This window comes from Panulirus ornatus, chromosome 49, assembly GCF_036320965.1.
Source record: "Panulirus ornatus isolate Po-2019 chromosome 49, ASM3632096v1, whole genome shotgun sequence".
Classification (NCBI taxonomy): domain Eukaryota; kingdom Metazoa; phylum Arthropoda; class Malacostraca; order Decapoda; family Palinuridae; genus Panulirus; species Panulirus ornatus.
The window spans coordinates 6326795-6346830 of NC_092272.1; the positions used below are offsets into that span (position 1 = coordinate 6326795).

At 38.9% G+C, this 20036-nt stretch overlaps 1 protein-coding gene across 4 annotated transcripts in view; it reads right to left on the reverse strand.

Annotated features, from left to right (window-relative positions):
* Nucleotides 1-2833: 2833 nt before the first annotated feature.
* Nucleotides 2834-20036, reverse strand: part of SRPK (SR splicing factor protein kinase) — a 184248-nt gene continuing 167045 nt past the window's right edge. For 3 of the 4 annotated variants that reach the window (XM_071690909.1, XM_071690908.1, XM_071690906.1), the window contains 5 exons: nucleotides 18437-18676; nucleotides 13951-14118; nucleotides 10667-10956; nucleotides 5682-5844; nucleotides 2834-5162 (listed from right to left, as the gene is read on the reverse strand). In XM_071690909.1, the coding sequence (XP_071547010.1) occupies nucleotides 4978-5162; nucleotides 5682-5844; nucleotides 10667-10956; nucleotides 13951-14118; nucleotides 18437-18676 (1046 nt within the window). In that variant the 3' untranslated portion in view covers nucleotides 2834-4977. The remainder of the gene's footprint in view (nucleotides 5163-5681; nucleotides 5845-10666; nucleotides 10957-13950; nucleotides 14119-18436; nucleotides 18677-20036) is intronic. The other variant, XM_071690907.1, reaches the window with a different exon arrangement.

Here is a 20036-nt window from a genome sequence, read left to right on the forward strand (position 1 = left end):
GCGATGGAGTCTCCATAACTGAAGAACTCCAGTGCCACTTCTTAGCCTTTAGTGTCTCACCCTTAACAGGCCACTGGCAGAGGGCAAGTCTAGCACAGTGTTTGCAGAAGCTTCTGTTCCTAGTGCAATCTTGCAAAGGTGGGAAAGTGCAATTTTTTTGCATACTTGATTGCCCTTTCTCATTTTTGTCCTCTCCAAACCTGACAAATATATCCTCTTTGTCAACCTCTCCTCAGCCATTCTCTCCACATGTTCAAACCATTTCAGCACACCCTTTACAGCTTTCTCTCTGGCTACATCCATTATGGGAGAGAGAACAATATTTCAAAGAGTAAAAATGGGTATGTTTGAAGGAATAGTAGTTCCAACAATATCATATGGTTGTGAGACATGGGCTATAGATAAGGTTGTGAGGAGGGTTGATGTGTTGGAAATGAAATGTTTTACAACGATATGTGGTGTGAGGTGGATTGTTCTAGTAATGAAAGGGTAAGAGAGATGTGTAGAAATAAAGAGTGAGGCTGAGAAAGCAGAAGAGGGTGTGTTGAAATAGTTTGGATATATAGAGAGAATTAACGTGAAAAGGTTGACTCTATCTATATCTCTGATGCATGTTCCAACTGGAACTCCTCAAGGGTGAGGCCATAGTAAAAGAGCAGTTGCCAGAAAGGATATAGGTGTCAGAAGTGAATGGAACAAAGAGTAGCAGGAGATCAAATTGGATATGGAAAGATGGAGTGAGTAAGACTTTAAGAAATCAGAGCCTAAACGTGCAGGAGGGTGAAAGGCATGCACGGAATGGAGTAAACTGGAACAATGGGGTCAACGCGCCATCAGTGAACTGAATCAGGGAATGTAAAACTTCTGGAGCAAACCATGGAAGGGTCTGTGGGGCCTGGATGTGGAAAGGAAGCTGTGGTTTCAGTGTATTACACATGACAGTTTGAGTGTGGATGTAAGAGATTGTGACCTTTCTTCGTCTGTTTCCTGGTGCTATCTCACTGAAGTGGGAAATGGCAATCAAGTATAATAACAACAACAACAACAACAACTATAATAATAGTTATATATTTATTTATTTTGCTTTGTCGCTGTCTCCCGCGTTAGCGAGGTAGCACAAGGAAACAGACGAAAGAATGGCCCAACCCACCCGCATACACATGTATATACATACACGTCCATACACGCAAATATACATACCTATACATCTCAAAGTACACATATATATACACACACACAGACATATACATATATAAACATGTACATAATTCATACTGTCTGCCTTTATTTATTCCCATCGCCACCTCGCCACACATGGAATAACAACCCCCTAACCCCTCATGTGTGCGAGGTAGTGCTAGAAAAAGACAACAAAGGCCACATTCGTTCACACTCAGTCTCTAGCTGTCATGTAATAATGCACCGAAAGCAAAGCTCCCTTTCCACATCCAGGCCCCACAGAACCTTCCATGGTTTACCCCAGACGCTTCACATGCCCTGGTTCAATCCATTGACAACACGGTATACCACATCGTTCCAATTCACTCTATTCCTTGCATGCCTTTCACCCTCCTAAATGTTCAGGCCCCGATCACTAAAAATCTTTTTCACTCCATGATTTAAGAAGAGAGATATACATAAGTATACGTATGTAAGTAGGAGAGATGGCCAAAGAGCGTTACTGGATTATGTGTTAATTGCTAGGCACGCGAAAGAGAGACTTTTGGATGTTTATGTGCTGAGAGGCGCAACTGGAGGGATGTCTGATCATTATCTTGTGGAGGCGAAGGTGAAGATTTGCAGAGGTTTTCAGAAAAGAAGAGAGAATGTTGGGGTGAAGAGAGTGGTGAGGGTAAGTGAGCTTTGGAAGGAGACTTGTGTGAGGAAGTACCAGGAGAGACTGAGTACAGAATGGAAAAAGGTGAGAACAAAGGATGTAAAGGGAGTGGGGGAAGAATGGGATGTATTTAGGGAAGCAGTGATGGCTTGCGCAAAAGATGCTTGTGGCATGAGAAGCGTGGGAGGTGGGCAGATTAGAAAGGGTAGTGAGTGGTGGGATGAAGAAGTAAGATTATTAGTGATAAGATTATTAGTGAAAGAGATGAGAGAGGCATTTGGACGATTTTTGCAGGGAAATAATGCAAATGACTGGGAGATGTATAAAAGATGTACACATACATATACATATCAATATATACATACATATACATACACAGTCATATACACATGTACATATTCATATTTGCTTGCCTTCATCCATTCCTGGCACAACATCACCCCACAGGAAACAGCATCGCCACTCACTGCCTCAGCAAGGTAGCACCAGGAAAACAGACAAAATTTTCTACATAGAAATATATTGCAATGAGTGCATACTTTCAGAGAACACTTAATGCCTTCCTGACAGCAAGATTCAAACCACTACCATTTGTATGGGAACTGAAGACACACTAAGTTAAAGAGGGAATAGCCTATTTAGTTTCCCCAGCTCCCATACAAATGATTGCAGTTTATAGTAAGGGAAAAAAAAAAAAAAAAAAAAAATTCAACTTATTTTGAAAATTCAGTGATGATAATAAGGACAGGGTCTTTATATATAATTCTGGACAGACGAACAGGAAAAAAGTATACAACATATCATTATCTCAATAAGTAACCTAATGAGCTCAACTGAAAAATATCCAGTTTACATTTCACATAAGGAATACTTACTTCCTTTCCACAAAAACTCAAAGTATACATTTTTTTAACAGAAACTACATACAGAATTCTCTGCTTAGTAAGTGTTTATGATGGTAAGAGAATAAACTCTATAGAAAATCAAACACAAGCCTGGTGTGCTTCACCTTTACTATCAAGAGTACCGTTATCATTATGCCTGCTATACAGAGGATCGGACAAGTCTACCACAGCAGCGAGGCCCAAATTCTTCGTATGTTGTACAAAATTTGTTGGCCTACTGCACCCTTGGCAAGGTTTGAGGCATCTTAATATAAGACAACATTAGCCTGATTATGGGAGATGCTCCATAAGCAGGGCTGAGGCCACCCGACCCACTTCTGTGCACACCCACATCCTACATTCCTGCTTCACCCTTGTATACACCTGTACCTTGTGCATATGATCTTTCCATGTCATGCCATCATTGTCACTGTAACTCGTGTATTAATCTAGAGCAAAGCATTTGTGTAATGGGCAAACAGGAGAAGCAGGATGTGGTGTCACATTACTTGCCGTCGATAACACTATTGGCTGGTGGAACAGAGTCACAAGGGGGAGACATAAATGAATTCTACAGTTATGTCACAATGAAAGATAACCTACTAAACAAAGGTGCATATCTAAAATGGAGTAAAAATAAATTATATTCATAATCACTGATGCATATGTATGACATCTTACAGATGTGGCTAAATATACAGAAAAACACAGAGCCTAGTTGCCTCAGTAAAGTAAAGTGATGTAATATCCACTGTTCAAGATGAAACATGAAACAATGGGGGACAAGAGAGGGGTTTATTGAGAAAGGGGGAGCATGGGGGAAGGAGAGAAAGGGGGGGGATTGTACTTGGTATACAGCCAGCTGGACAGGGTTCTACTGACTTCTAGGAGGGCCTGCATTTAGTAGATGATTTTAATGATGGACAAAATATTGCAATCAGGCTACAAGGCTAATTGTATGTTATATAATATCAGCCCTGTTTTATGCATTTCCACAGTTGGGACATAAACACTGCATCCCCAACTCACTACATGAAAAAAAAATGAATGGACTGAGATTACATGGACTGAGTACTCCTCTCCCTTTCGGTACACAGAAAATAAGTGATTTGGATTTTCATAAACCTGCAAATAATTGCTCTCTTTTACAAGTGTGAAGATTCCCATTCAGATCTCAAATAAATACATTTTATATATATATATATATATATATATATATATATATATATATATATATATATATATATAATTTGACAAAAACAATTAAACAAAAACGAAAATTACAACTTTTAAATGGTGACTTGAAGAGCAGCAGTTTCTGTCTTCCAGTTTAAGAAAATCATCAAATTCTTCCCACAGCTTCATAGAGAGCCAACAATTTACATTTTAGGGCTGATGGGAAATGAATTTCAGTGAGTGGTGCAATATTTACATAATTATTAAAATGAATGTTTAGAAAAGAGCCATCCCGTTGTGCACGATGACACAACACCGCAGGTCATCAGGGTATGTGGTCCTTGGTACCAATACTATCCCAAGTTCTGCAGCAGTGCCAGTGGAATAAGGTTGTATCGTCACTTCTCATGCAGGATAATACATAGGGTCTCTGCTTTCTCTTACAAAAATTTGTGGTTTGAGCAGTAAAATCAGCATACGAGCATATGACTCCTCCTAATGTCCCCTCTCAGCAATATGTACTATCATGGACATTGAGGGGATTAGCAACCATCTGTCTTTATGTACACTCACATCATAACCATTAAACACAGTCACCATCATCATTTAAGACACTTGCACAGAGATTACTGGTTCCTCCAATCAGTCTCTCGGCATTATCAGAGCTGAATGAACCAAACTAAAAATCCATCCTTGTAATTATCAAGAGTCAAAAGCACTTCTGGTCAAGAGTGGGGCCATTAACCCCAAAGGCGAACCCTGGTATGCACACTGGCCACCCTCAACCCTCACCTCATTTGACCACTCAAGTGCTATGGTGATACTACACTGGGTAAGGACCATGTGAACTGATCTGGAACATCTCTTTGACAGCTGTCATTCTATGGAAACATCTTTGGTATCTGCCCTGATACTGACCACCATCATTAAGTGCTCATACGTGAGTGGTCAAGTGAGAGGTCAGGTCACTGCTCCCTGATACCATGTGGTTCTCCTGCTTGGGTGAGCTGGCCCAATCAGACAAACTGACTATTTACCAGAGAGAGAGGGCTGAGGGAGCAGCTTCAGCTCTTCTCGTATTCATGAGTTGAGCCATGGGTGTTTGAGGCACTCTCCAGCTGTAGCTCGCTCCGATGTGTCAAATGCCAGCATAGGAGTGAGGAAATCACTATATGCCCGAGCTTCATCTTCAGGCCATTCATATTTCTCCGTCAGCACCTCAAACATGCCCCAAGGACGGAGCTTTGTGATATGCTTCAGGTCACCTACAAAAGTAAAGAAAATTATTAAGTTTTATACTAGCAGTTAATTCAAGTGAGAATCTGCAAAAGTTGGTTTTAGAGTCTGGGAGTGTGTGAAAGAAAAAAGATGTGTTAATGAGAATAAAGTAAGGTTATTTAGTTTAGTAGGGGAGAGAAACAGGTCAGTTCAAGGGTGAGTTTAAATGGGGAAATCCTGGAAAAAAGAGCAATTTTGATACCTTTGAGCCATACATATGTTGGAAGTCCTTTCCGAACAATCAACAACAATGTCAGCCCCTTTTTTAACATATTCAACTGCAATCCCACCCACTCCAGCTGCTCAATCACACCTCTTCTCTTCTCTCCAAAGCACTTATGACTCTCTTGTTTCAAATCCTTTTATGTCCAAAACATCTCACATCCTCTCTTTAACAAAATGTAAGTTTGCTTTGTTTGACCTCTTCTTGAGATGCATCCTGCTTGCAATATGAGAGAAGCATAGACACAAAATTGTATGTAACATGTGGCATAATCTTTACATACCTTTCTTATCAAAGAATTCCCGTGAGTATTTGCCAGACTGAGCTATATGGCGTGGTATTTTTCCCAACAATTCAATGATGTGTGCCAAGTGGTCCTCATCTCTTGTGTAGTCAGCCCCACTGTGAGGCTCAAACAAGTAGTCTCCAGTTGCCAATTCAAAAGCCTGAGGAAAAATCAGTTTCCCACTGCAGTAACATCATCAACTCTAGTGATGATTATCATTACCTTCCATTTAAATGTCTAAATCAACTAGGTTTCCATCAATCAATTGACCAAACATTCTGAACATGAAACAGAAATAATGACAGAAGTTGGTGTCATGAAAGATATGAAACAATACAAGGTAACTTAAATGTTCCAGCCTATTGGTAGGAGAGGTGGACAGTACAGTATAAGCCAAGAAAGAGTCATGAAATGAGAATGAGGAGGGAACCATGATGATTTGAATGAAATCATGAGTTAGATGGGGAGAAATAAGAGTTGTCTGAAAAATCTTGAGATGTTAATAGAAAGAACTTTATCATTTGACATCCATGCTAATGAAAAAGTCTTGGTAACTTATGCATTATTGGCATACATAAGAAGCATTCAAATTCGTGGAGTTATGATTAAGAAATCATCTAATGAATATATGAACACAGTCATCAAATGTAGTACACCACAATGGATTCTCCATTCAAAGAAGCCCATACACAAGGTAAGAAGAATGCAAAAATGTGGAAACAGAAAAGCATTATGAAAAGGAGCTGAGAATACCGCAATTACCATCTTAAAAGACTGAGGGGAAAGGTGATCTTTTATGGCCTACACAATTCTAATTCTTATTTTTCTGTACTCTCTTGCTTCTCCCACCTTAATGAGGTGACACCAGGAACTGAGCCCTCAAGGATGAATCCTCGCTTAGCTCTTTTTACTGTTTACACTTGCTATCTATCCATCTATATCTCTGATGCCCATTCCCTCCGGGAACTCATTTCAGCAAAGTCTCTATAACTGGTGAACTTCAATACTGCTTCTTAGCTTTTAGCGCCTCAACCATAATGGGCCTACCAACTACTTCTACTCAATGTGTCTACCTAATGTTCCAATATACTACTTTTACCCAATGCTCCTACCTATTACTTCTATCTATTGGTCCTGCCATTTTGCTAAAAGGCAGGGATGGTGCAAAGTGCTCACTGCAGGAAAATTTAGAGTTATGAAGAATGACTTCTGCGAGTTGTATTATTAAGTGTTATGAATGATGAAGAAACTTACAAAATGTAATAATAAAGGATGGGAGGATTCCAGCTTCCAAATGGAGGGAATCCCCATTAGTCACCTACAATAGGCTGATGCCCTATCCCTAAGAATTCTAAATATTCTAATAAATGTGAATAAGTGTAGATTCTATAAAGCTGGAATGCAAAGGACTAGGGGATATGGTAGAAATCAAACTTAAATAGTGGAAAGGGTTATAGGGAAATACTTTTTCAGGACAAAAAAGTCCTGGAAAGGGTTGTAGGGAAATACTTTTTCAGCACAAAAAAAATACATGTTGGAGGACATCAAACAAAAATGTACTATGTGAAAATAATAGTTTTGAAAACTAGGTTGGACTAGTAAATGTTTGAAGAATAGAACAAGAATATTACCCACCATCCAAAGGTAAAAACGTAACACATACACTTAAAGAAACACAAATACTTAATTGCAAGTAATATTTGAAGTAATATTGAAGTAATATCTCTGACTGTAGAAATACCTGTGGCGGCAGCACAGAGTCCTCTTCAGACAAAGTCTATGCAACTCTCACAGCAACCAGAGCAGTAGAAGCATTTCTCAATAAGATTCCTCTCTCAACACTGTCAAAAACCTTTACCATTCTTGTTTATCCGAACTGTGATGAGCCGAATGAATACCTTAAAGCTATAATGAAACCTGTCAACTTCTGTAGCATTTCTTGACTATAGATATAGTTGCAGCAGCAGCACAGAATTCTCTTCAGACAAGGTCTATGCACCTCTCAGAGGAATCAGAACCATAAAGGCATATCTCAACAAGATTCAATACTAAACACACTCAAAAACATTTTAACACTTATGTTCCAAAAGAAGGAACAGAGAAGAGGTCCAGGTGAGGATATTCCCTCAAAGGCCCAGTCCTCTGTTCTTAACGCTACCTCGCTATCGCGGGAAATAGCGAATAGTATGAAAAAAAAAAAAAAAAATGTCCATCTAACCAGTAATGTGCTGAATGAATACCTTAGAGCTATAATAAAACCTGTCCATTTTAAATATATCTTTTGCCTGTTCATACAGCAGCTGCAGAAGCACAGAATTCTCCAAAGACAGGGTCTATGCAACTTTCTGTGCAATCAGATCATTAAATGCATTTCTCTCAAACTTTTCAAAAGAACCATTACTATGCATGCATTAATATCAATGCCACTTCCATGTCAGAAGGAGAGATATGTATACAAATTTGCAGCATACAAGGATTACATTTACACAGCCTCACACAATGTGCATGATAAAAAGTGCAGTACATGATTCATGAAATCAGCAATACCTGTTCTTATCTTTAGGGTGCTTTCTAGAAAACAGAAAGGCAATACACACTTACCTTACTTCAATGTCTTTAAATGTATTCCATGGCATCACAGATGTGCTTACATATGGGCTTTCTCAGGCTTGTTCATACAATGAAGGTATGTTATCACTAAATATCATTAGTCAGTGATCACTATCATCATGAGAGACTAGTTTGCAATGACTGATGATAGCTGACTACTAGTGTACAGTTCTTTGAGGTGGCAAACCATTATTAGGTTGTGCAGAGAAATCTTGTTTTTTAATTCTACAATCAATCAAGAGTAAAAGGTTAAAGAGCATGAGTATCCTTAGGTAATTAAGGCTAAGAAAATACACATTTCTGGATTACTTTTCTTTTTCTTTCGTACTATTCGCCATTTCCCGCATTAGCGAGGTAGCGTTATGAACAGAGGACTGGGCCTTAGAGGGAATATCCTCACCTGGCCCCCTTCTCTGTTCCTTCTTTTGGAAAATTAAAAAAAAACGAGAGGGGAGGATTTCCAGCCACCCGCTCCCTTCCCTTTTAGTCGCCTTCTACGACACGCAGGGAATACGTGGGAAGTATTCTTTCTCCCCTATCCCCAGGGATATATATATATATATATATATATATATATATATATATATATATATATATACATACATTCATAGACTGTGTTGCTAAACTCTGCCTACATGAGGTTACATCTCGAGTGAAGAGTCAACTTTGGTGTGCTTGTTTCATCATTGGTAGACAAAAGAAAATATGGTCTGGTCAATGAACTCAATTCAAAGGAGGCCATCCAGTCCCTGACACAGCATATGTGGTGCAACCTTGAAACTACAGGAGCCAATGGATTGGTGGGATATTGGTTTCATATCTATAGCCCTATGACCCACTACAAAAGAGGTCCTGGGACAGTAGTAATCATAATCGTAAAATAATAAATAACAAAAAAAAAAATGTTATTGGACTCCACTTGGTTGTTTATGCTACTAGGGAGTTTTATCCTTAATAAGGTTGTATCGTCAGAGTACAAGTTCATCAAAGAACTTCTCACCCTACAGAAGTCCATCCCTTGCCCACCACTGGTTGTAGCACAGCCTCAAAGCTCCAGGACCCATGGAGGTGTGGTCCTGGAATTATATATATATATATATTTCTGGATTACACTACAGATAAAAGTAACCGTCGATCTATCAAAACCACATTTAGAAGAAATCTAAGTAATCACTTTACCAATAAGTTAAAAAGACATGCTTCACTATATGGAAACTGCCTGTCTCTTCCAAACTCAATCTGATGTCCTTCACCGTACTGCTAATCTAAACAAGAATAACCAGTACATATGGTTTCACTTGGTTAGACACTTACTGTATGTAAAGCTTTCCATCCCAAAGAATACTAGCAACAAGGTTTTGCAGGATCAAAAACCCATTTCCCTACCAATGCAGTGCCCTAAGAGCATCTGATAAAGCACTTGCTTGGTGGAGGGTTAAAACACCATCTTACCTCCAAAATGAGGTGTACTCATGATATATATCATCAAAACATACATAAGGCTGCAGGTGCTCATTCACAGGACTCAACAACCACATGCTAACCATGATGTAGGGATATGGTGGTGCCTAGGAACCATCCATCTCCATTCACAAAATGCTAGTCCAATTACTGCCTAGTTCATGAAACTCATTCAAAAAGGAATACGAGGAAGGGAGCAGGGGAAATGAATGGATATTCACAAGGTTTTGCCTACAATATTTTTTTCATCTAAACCCATATTTCTTTACAACAGACTAAAAGAGCACCTCAAAGCATCCCAATGTGATGGAGGAGGGGCTTAAGTAAAACATATGGAATATTAAGAAAGGACCTACCCCTTGTGACAAATGACTCGTGTTCAGGTACATCTTTAGACAGCAGCATACTCAAAGTAACACAGAGAGGTCACAAGCATATAAATTACAGAACAAAGATATCTCTCAGATGTCAATGACACCATCTGCTAATCTCAACCAATAAGAGGTTCATTGTGAAAATCAAAGCCCTCATACAACAGGCTAAAAAAGACAGCCATGTTTGTGAAAAGATAAGCAATTTCCAGATCCACCCAGATATGTATCCTGCTGATTAAGGGTTAAAAAAAACTTACAAAAAAAAGGACATAAGTTCAATGTAACCTGGTTGACCAACAAAATCTTTTAGTCTTGAGGGGGCATATAAGATGATGTACTTGAAAAATATTCCTTGCTATTAACAAAACAGGTCTATTCATAAATTTGGCAATCATATTTTCATTAAGATACTTAGGGACTAGATTATTCTAAACCATAAGAAATACCTCATTTTTTGTATCAAAAGACTAGTGTTCTACAAAAAGGTGTTCTCATAAAAAAAGTATAAACCTCATCAGGGAAATAAGTAGCACATACCATGCATGCAGTACTCCATATGTCAGCAGGGGCTCCATATCCAGCACCGAGCAGCACTTCTAGACATCGATACTGCCGGGTCTGGATATCTTCTGTGAAGTGATGGTCAACCCAGCAGGCATTACCCAAGTCAGCAATCTTAACTTTAACATCACACACCTCATGGACAGGGTCAGGAACATGATCAATGGATTTATGATCAGGACATGAGGCTACTCTTCGCATACCACTTCCGCTACTGCTGCTAACCCCACCTAAGTTACTGAAGTTGGCACCTGCATCATCACCATCTGTGAATATTCAAACCTTTAGCTTTAGAAAGAACAATTGTGCATCTTAAATCTAAATTTTTTCTTATCTAGAACACCTTACTAATACTTTCAGCATATATACACATGTATATACATACACATCCACACACGCACATATACATACCTATACATCTCAATGTATACATATATATACACACACAGACATATACATATATACAAATGTACATAATTCATACTGTCAGCCCTTATTCATTCCTGTCGCCACCACGCCACACATGAAATGACAACCCCCTTCCCCCTGCATGTGCGCAAGGTAGCGCAAGGAGAAAACAAAGGCCACATTCGTTCACACTCAGTCTCTAGCTGTCATGTATAATGCACTAAAACCACAGCTCCCTTTCCACATCCATATATATATATTTTCTTTTTTTTTTTTTTGCTTTCTCGCTGTCTCCCGCATTTGCGAGGTAGCGCAAGGAAACAGATGAAAGAAATGGCCCAAATCACCCCCATACACATGTATATACATACACATCCACACATGCAAATATACATACCTACACAGCTTTCCATGGTTTACCCCAGATGCTTCACATGCCCTGATTCAATCCACTGACAGCACGTCAACCCCGGTATACCACATCGATCCAATTCACTCTATTCCTTGCCCTCCTTTCACCCTCCTGCATGTTCAGGCCCCGATCACACAAAATCTTTTTCACTCCATCTTTCCACCTCCAATTTGGTCTCCCACTTCTCCTCGTTCCCTCCACCTGCGACACATATATCCTCTTGGTCAATCTTTCCTCATTCATTCTCTCCATGTGCCCAAACCATTTCAAAACACCCTCTTCTGCTCTCTCAACCATGCTCTTTTTATTTCCACACATCTCTGTTACCCTTACGTTACTTACTCGATCAAACCACCTCACACCACACATTGTCCTCAAACATCTCATTTCCAGCACATCCACCCTCCTGTGCACAACTCTATCCATAGCCCACGCCTTGCAACCATACAACATTGTTGGAACCACTATTCCTTCAAACATACTGACATATGTCTTCTCTAGATCTATAAATACCATACACAATTCACTCACTATTACCAAGTATTTCACAAAGATATTCCTTACAGCAATCACCTGGTCCACACATATTATCTTTATTATAATAAAATGGCACCTTAAAAACCACAGAATCATTGACAAAGAATACACCTTTACTGAAATAATGGATGGATGATTCAGCCTCACATACATACATACATACATACATACAAACACACACACACACACATATATATATATATATATATATATATATATATATATATATATATGTGTGTGTGTGTGTGTGTGTGTGTATTTCATCTTTTTTTTTTTTTTTTTTTTTTTTGCCGCTGTCTCCCGCGTTTGCGAGGTAGCGCAAGGAAACAGACGAAAGAAATGGCCCAACCCACCCCCATACACATGCCTTGATTCAATCCACTGACAGCACGTCAACCCCAGCATACCACATCGCTCCAATTCACTCTATTCTTTGCCCTCCTTTCACCCTCCTGCATGTTCAGGCCCCGATCACACAAAATCTTTTTCACTCCATCTTTCCACCTCCAATTTGGTCTCCCTCTTCTCCTCGTTCCCTCCACCTCCGACACATATATCCTCTTGGTCAATCTTTCCTCACTCATTCTCTCCATGTGACCAAACCATTTCAAAACACCCTCTTCTGCTCTCTCAACCACGCTCTTTTTATTTCCACACATCTCTCTTACCCTTACATTACTTACTCGATCAAACCACCTCACACCACACTTTGTCCTCAAACATCTCATTTCCAGCACATCCATCCTCCTGCGCACAACTCTATCCATAGTCCACGCCTCGCAACCATACAACATTGTTGGAACCACTATTCCCTCAAACATACCCATTTTTGCTTTCCGAGATAATGTTCTCGACTTCCACACATTCTTCAAGGCTCCCAGGATTTTCGCCCCCTCCCCCACCCTATGATCCACTTCCGCTTCCATGGTTCCATCCGCTGCCAGATCCACTCCCAGATATCTAAAACACTTCACTTCCTCCAGTTTTTCTCCATTCAAACTCACCTCCCAATTGAATTGACCCTCAACCCTACTGTGCCTAATAACCTTGCTCTTATTCACATTTACTCTTAACTTTCTTCTTTCACACACTTTACCAAACTCAGTCACCAGCTTCTGCAGTTTCTCACATGAATCAGCCACCAGCGCTGTATCATCAGCGAACAACAACTGACTCACTTCCCAAGCTCTCTCATCCCCAACAGACTTCATACTCTTGCATTCACCTCCCTAACAACCCCATCCATAAACAAATTAAACAACCATGGAGACATCACACACCCCTGCCGCAAACCTACATTCACTGAGAACCAATCACTTTCCTCTCTTCCTACACGTACACATGCCTTACATCCTCGATAAAAACTTTTCACTGCTTCTAACAACTTGCCTCCCACACCATATATTCTTAATACCTTCCACAGAGCATCTCTATCAACTCTATCATATGCCTTCTCCAGATCCATAAATGCTACATACAAATCCATTTACTTTTCTAAGTATTTCTCACATACATTCTTCAAAGCAAACACCTGATCCATACATCCTCTACCACTTCTGAAACCACACTGCTCTGTACATGCCTTCACCCTCTCAATCAATACCCTCCCATATAATTTGCCAGGAATACTCAACAAACTTATACCTCTGTAATTTGAGCACTCACTCTTATCCCCTTTGCCTTTGTACAATGGCACTATGCACGCATTCCACCAATCCTCAGGCACCTCACCATGAGTCATACACACATTAAATAACCTTACCAACCAGTCAACAATACAGTCACCCCCTTTTTTAATAAATTCATCTACTTGTTCATTATAGTAATCAAATCCTTTGAGAAAAACAAGGTGCACTACATTATTCTTTTTAAACACCATGATAAATAGTTTAAATTTTAGCACCTTCTTCATCAGGGGGAAGCCTCATATCTGGAGTAATCTCAGATTCTGAGCGGCCTAGTGTGGGGCGGGGGCTGTCGTGGCCATTCATGAGTGGGTCTAATGAGAGGCCCACCGCCCCACCCGGCCGCACATCTCCCTCACACATCTCTGCTAGACTCTTGCGGTGTTCTGCAGGCCAATCACAAAACAGCTGTTAGTCATGCATCTAATGCTACTCACAATTAGTTTGTTCATTAACAAAATGTAATTTTGTTTGGAAAGGGTATACATGTACTTTAGTTCATGATTTATAGGTATAAGTAATATGTGAAAAAAAATCACATCATTTATTAAAAGGATTAGCACATACATCTGCAGCCATACATCTCATATAAAGAGAATAATCAGTGTGTCATGACATTCTATCACACATTAACAGTTAGGTTATCAGCAAGTGAAAGTGGCAGCTTTGTGCTCCATACTGCATCAATAATGAGCAAGCAAAATGGTACGAACTATATAAGGGATAAAAGGATAAATGTTGGCACTAGTATGCATGTGCCTAAGCTTAAAATAATCTACAGGAATAATCATATAATTGGAAGTAGACCATTTACCCTTGGTTGCTCAGAGAAACAATAACATCGGAGAAGTAAAGGAAATGCCCTTCTTTTTCACACATTCCTTACAGCAAAAAAAAGACAAATAATGTATTCTTTTATACCAAAATCAAAAGCCAAAATTTTTCAGTAAACATTCAAAGCATTAGTACTAGGTCTTTGATATATAAATGTGTGATGTTCAGCATCCAGCCATGTGTGTTTATAGAAGATTCTAAATGTGATAACTCACTTAACATGGGGAAAGAAATGTATGATAAAGATATATAAATTATCAAAGAGTATCTATTCTATCTATATCTTTGATGCCTGTTCCCTTCAGGAACTCTCTCAAGAGGGTGGCTAGGCAAAAAGAGTCTCCATAACTGGTGAACTCTACAAAAAACATAAATCCTTTCAGGTCTTTTTAGTTTTAGGACCTCATACTGTTTTAAGACCTCATTCTAAACTATCACTCCCTCTTTTGGTTGATCTCCAACTCCTTAATTAATAAACATCTATTTCAACGAGCCTCTACCATAAATCCCCTCTCTCTAGTACTTTCTTACATTTTCTGTCTTCAAGCACAAAAAACAGTTCTAAACTATTAACTTTTTGTAATACAATAAAGAACGTACATAAAAACTGTATACATTTTCAATACATATTCACATCTTATAACAAGGCTTTGCCTTGTTTTCACAGCATCCATCAAAGCTGTCAAAGCACATACGAAGACATTAACACATTAAAACACATACACTAAAACAAACATGCAAAGGCATATACAAATGCAGAGAGACACCCACACAAACACACACACCAGCATCGCTGTAAAACTAAAATCTTAAAATCAAATTCATGCCAGTGAACACAAAATATGTCACCATGTTCGGAAATCAATTACTATCAACTCTCCTACAAGGAGACTGTACAAATCCACTCCTATCAAACCTTATCAATGCTGATATTCCTTGACTGTGATTTGGACAATCAAGATTATTTCTATCAAATGTCATGTAACTTCCTAACAAGACTGATGAGCATGTTACTACAGTCAGGTTAGTAAAGGCTGGTGCTACTGTCACCACAGTGGGGATAATGAACTATTTCATCATCTACACACCAGTGCTGTTCTGTCCAACGAAACTACCTCTGTCCTACCTCAGTGGTGAAATTCCTGAGGGTGTGGAGGCAATTCAGATTTGTAAATAACTAAATACTCACCTCTACTAGACCATCCCATCAATCTATGGGTGTTCCATCGTCTGCCCAACTTACCCAAGATATTCAAATTTGTTAAGCATCTTATCAACACCTTTGATTATCTTATAGTTGGGTGACTATGTGCAAGTCAATGCAGTGTGGAGACTTTAATGAAACTGAAACCACAAATCTGAAGGAACTGCTTCATTTATCAAATGTTCTAGACTTTCCCATACATGGTCTGCACATTCTTGACCATACTTCAATCAATATGGGTGACCATTATGACATAATATTCCAACCAATAATATCAATGGATTGCAGTACACACACATCAGTTTTCTGATCCCTATCCCCAAGACAACCCAATAACTGTGGGTAAATTTCACAATCATACAAGTAAGGTACCAATTCCACAATACTTCACTTTGGATGGTGGATTCTCCACTATGCCTGGACTCAAATACTAAGTGTGGAAGTCACAAAAACTAAATGGGAAAATCAAGTCAGCACCATCCTGGAAGTACATCATCACTTTCCCCAAAAGAACTACAAAGAAGTAGGTCATTACTTTCCCACAAAAGATCTGTAAAGAAGTACATCATCACTTTCCCAAAAAAGAACAGTAAAACTGCACAAAAATTATGTAGCCTAAATCACATCCCACTTTATGAAACAAATGCAACAGAGATCTAACCTTCAACCAAAACAGAATGCTTCTACATAGCCCTCTGCAATTATTTTACATAATGTTCACTACAAAAATATCTTATTCACTAAAAAACTGTAACACTTGAGACAGTCCATAATCAGACAGTGGTACAGGAAACTGAAAGTTAAGCAGTCTGAACAAGCAGGCTTCCTCCTTTCCCTAAATTAATCTCTCTTCCAGTAAAGCAATTTAACTTCACTTTAACTTCATCTGCCTCCAAGCCCCTAGAGTCAGAATATGTATTTGAAGCCCCATGTGTTCAAATACCCTAAGTGACTTATCTATGAAGCTCTACTCTAAGGGGAGAACTTTCTGAACTAGTCAAACCCCTTCTGCCCCATCCTCACTGTTTCTCTCCAGCAATCAAAATATCCCACTGCCTGGAAGATTCCATGTGTTCCCCTACAGAGATGTGTGAGTTAGTAAGTCCAGTTTTTCTGTGAGTTATGACTCGGTACCATCATCCAAACCCCAGTCCACTCCAAGAAAATCACGAATTTAACTCTGGCTTACACAGACTCTGTAAGCCCCATGGACCTTTAGCTCTTCAGTAATATAAAGACCTTTAAATACCACTCCCTTGTCAGCTTTCTAGACTTTTGTGATTCTTATTGATGACTTCACTACAGCTTTCAACCTAGTCCACCATAATATATTCATAAACAAAGCCATTAACTTTGGGATGAAGGGAAGTCTCATTTTATGGCAGGCAGACTTCCTCATTGAATGTTTTCTGACTGTATGCTTCCAAAAGAACATCAGCTTCATCAGCCTCTAGTCCCCTATCTGTAAGAACCCACTCGAAATACAAGATGAGAACTGTGGTCTCTTTGTTAGCACAATGATGACTTCCATTAGAATAAATAATGGCGACAGCTTTTCTAACTACATCACCCTCTAGAGCACCCTAAACAGCTTCCATAACAGAAACTGCCAACCTTATCACCATCAACAAGGCCAAAAATGCAATCATGACCATCAGCCCTCCTTTTAACCGTGTCAACCCCTCTACTGACTTGATAGGTACCAGCCCCTCGCAAAGTATTCAGTCCATCAAGTTATTCATTGTAAGTATGGGTGATAGGCTAAGTCAGATAGAACATGTCTGTGCCATCATCATATATCCCAGCTATCATCTCTATATTCTTCAGTGACTTATTCACCACTCAGCAGGAATCCCATATTCTTAAGTGACTTATTCACAACTCAGCAGGAATTCCACATAAACTACCTATCATGATTTGCTCAGCACACTGAACCCCCTAACTCTGTTCTTCGACTGCTCAGGAAAAAGCTACCACACCATTCTCAACGCAAGCATTTCCTGCCATGAGATCCCTCATCCCAAGGCTGTAGTTCAAGGCTATCCATTTCAAAATATGTGATTACCGATAGGTCATAAGGGTCATTTAAAACTAGATACCTTCATATCTATCTCTCCTAAGCTGAAATCTTCAATATTGCCTACTCCAGCAGAATGGCATCTGAACCCTAAAGAAACTCAGGAACCAAGACATAATGCAATAACTACTGCTGTGCAAACCACAAATGACTTCTTGTCCACACATAACTTGTCCAGTGATCAAATTAGTTCCATGTGTGTTTAGTCTCATTTCTACTTTTTCATGGAATGTAAAAGTTAAGGAATGGATCAGGAGAAGCCATAATACAATGAACCTAATGATGAAGCAAATATCTTGTCATAACTGCAATGTTGTTTCCTGTAAATGGCTGTGTAATCAATGACAGAATTACTTTCAAACATGGGCATCTAGTCATCTGCCTGCCTAAACAGTAAAGCTAATATGAATGAAAAGTATGAAATGCATAAATTCAACAAATAGCTTACAGCTTTAGCAAATCAACTTTGATTCTTTTGAACTTTTACTAAATGAGGGATCTCGATGCAGGACAGCAAAAGAATTCATATTAGCCAAAAACAGTAAAATGTTAGAATGAGTAGTATTTCTGTCTTCATTATAAAACACACCAAGTTTCTGCTGAGCCTCTTCTTCCAAAGTAAGGTTAGGAGTGATGAGGCAAGGCTGTGGTTGAGGTATATGTGCAGGTTGTGATTGGCTCTGCTTTGAGTCAGGTTCCTGAAGTTGTGGCAGTTGTTGGTCTTGCAGCTTCAAAGGAACCTCCTCCATGCTCTTCTGCTTTACCAGTTGCTGCCCATTGGTTTGCGGCTCCATGCAAGTCTCTTCTATACTTGACTCATTACTTAGCACTAAAACAAACAAAAATATCGTCATTATAGACTTAAATATACCATTAACGTACTGCGTCACTCAATATCATACAAGTTACTGACATCTACATATCAGAGTATAACATGTTAAGTGCTACAAAACAAATGTTCAACTCTGCAAAATCATTAACTGCAAGATGGGTTATAAAATTAATTTGTGGTCATACTCTGAACTTGTGTGCATAATGATGATTATCATGTAATCAAATACGGTCTCATAAAATTATGATATAAGATTTTTTGTATGACAGACCACCAGGATGTGATCTCTGGTTAGTTTCACAATTACATTTTTTTTATTCATAAGTATAATCCTCAGTTCTGTAACAGATAGGGTATCTTGCCGTACTGTAAATTTTATATGAGAATACAGAGGGTCCCCGTGTTGCATCAGATTAGCTTCCTGGACCTTGTTCATGAAGAAATCCGTTCATAAGTCAGACAACAGAAAGAAATGCATGAAATTAAGAGTACTTACCTGTAACCTACTGAAATAAAGTATCAGAAATTGCATTTTGCAGTAAATACAGTTTACAGAACATCACACAATACAATACCATGAAAAATAGATGCAACTCTGCGATTCTTAAGCATGAGTAACTGCTGTATGTCAGACAAGTAACTCAATGCTGTTATTTTTGGAGGTCATTCATAAGTATGGGAATTTGTAGGTCAGACACTAGTAAGTCAGGGACCCCTCTGGATTAGAATTTAAGTAGTTTTAGTACTTGAGAGTGATGGTCACCAGAAATGGCCATGGAAAAATTCAAGTGAAACTGTGATATCAATCAAGGTAGAAAAGTTGGAGGAGCATTAAAAGTTTCAATCAAAGTAAATATGTTTAGTGAAGTATGTGCAAGAGGAGAGGCCTATAAAATGGAGAGCAATATCCCTTTGCTCTAGAGGGTTTCTTTTGCATAGCTTCAATCTTGCATGGTTTATCTTCTAACATCTAAAATTTGCTCTGTAAAAAGGTGGTTCACACATACACAGGTAAAGTGGCCAAAGTCTGGACACAGGCCTACTCCAAAACTCCAAGCCACTCAAGCCTAGTTGACTAATATTTCTTATCACACTACACTATATTTTGGGGGCATTAAGTTCCTGTTTTTCTGCTACTAGTGTCTTTTCAATTGTGTACTGTGCTGTTATCATGTATTTAATGAATCGAGAAATGACATGAAGAAGCAACTATACTCTTCCTGTGGTTGTCTACAAAGCAAACAATGTACATATCAAATGACAGTATTCCTACAGGAAACAAATAAGGTAACTGAAACATTATGTTCATTCTGCTCTTAACCAAATAAGGTAACTGAAACATTATGTTCATTCTGCT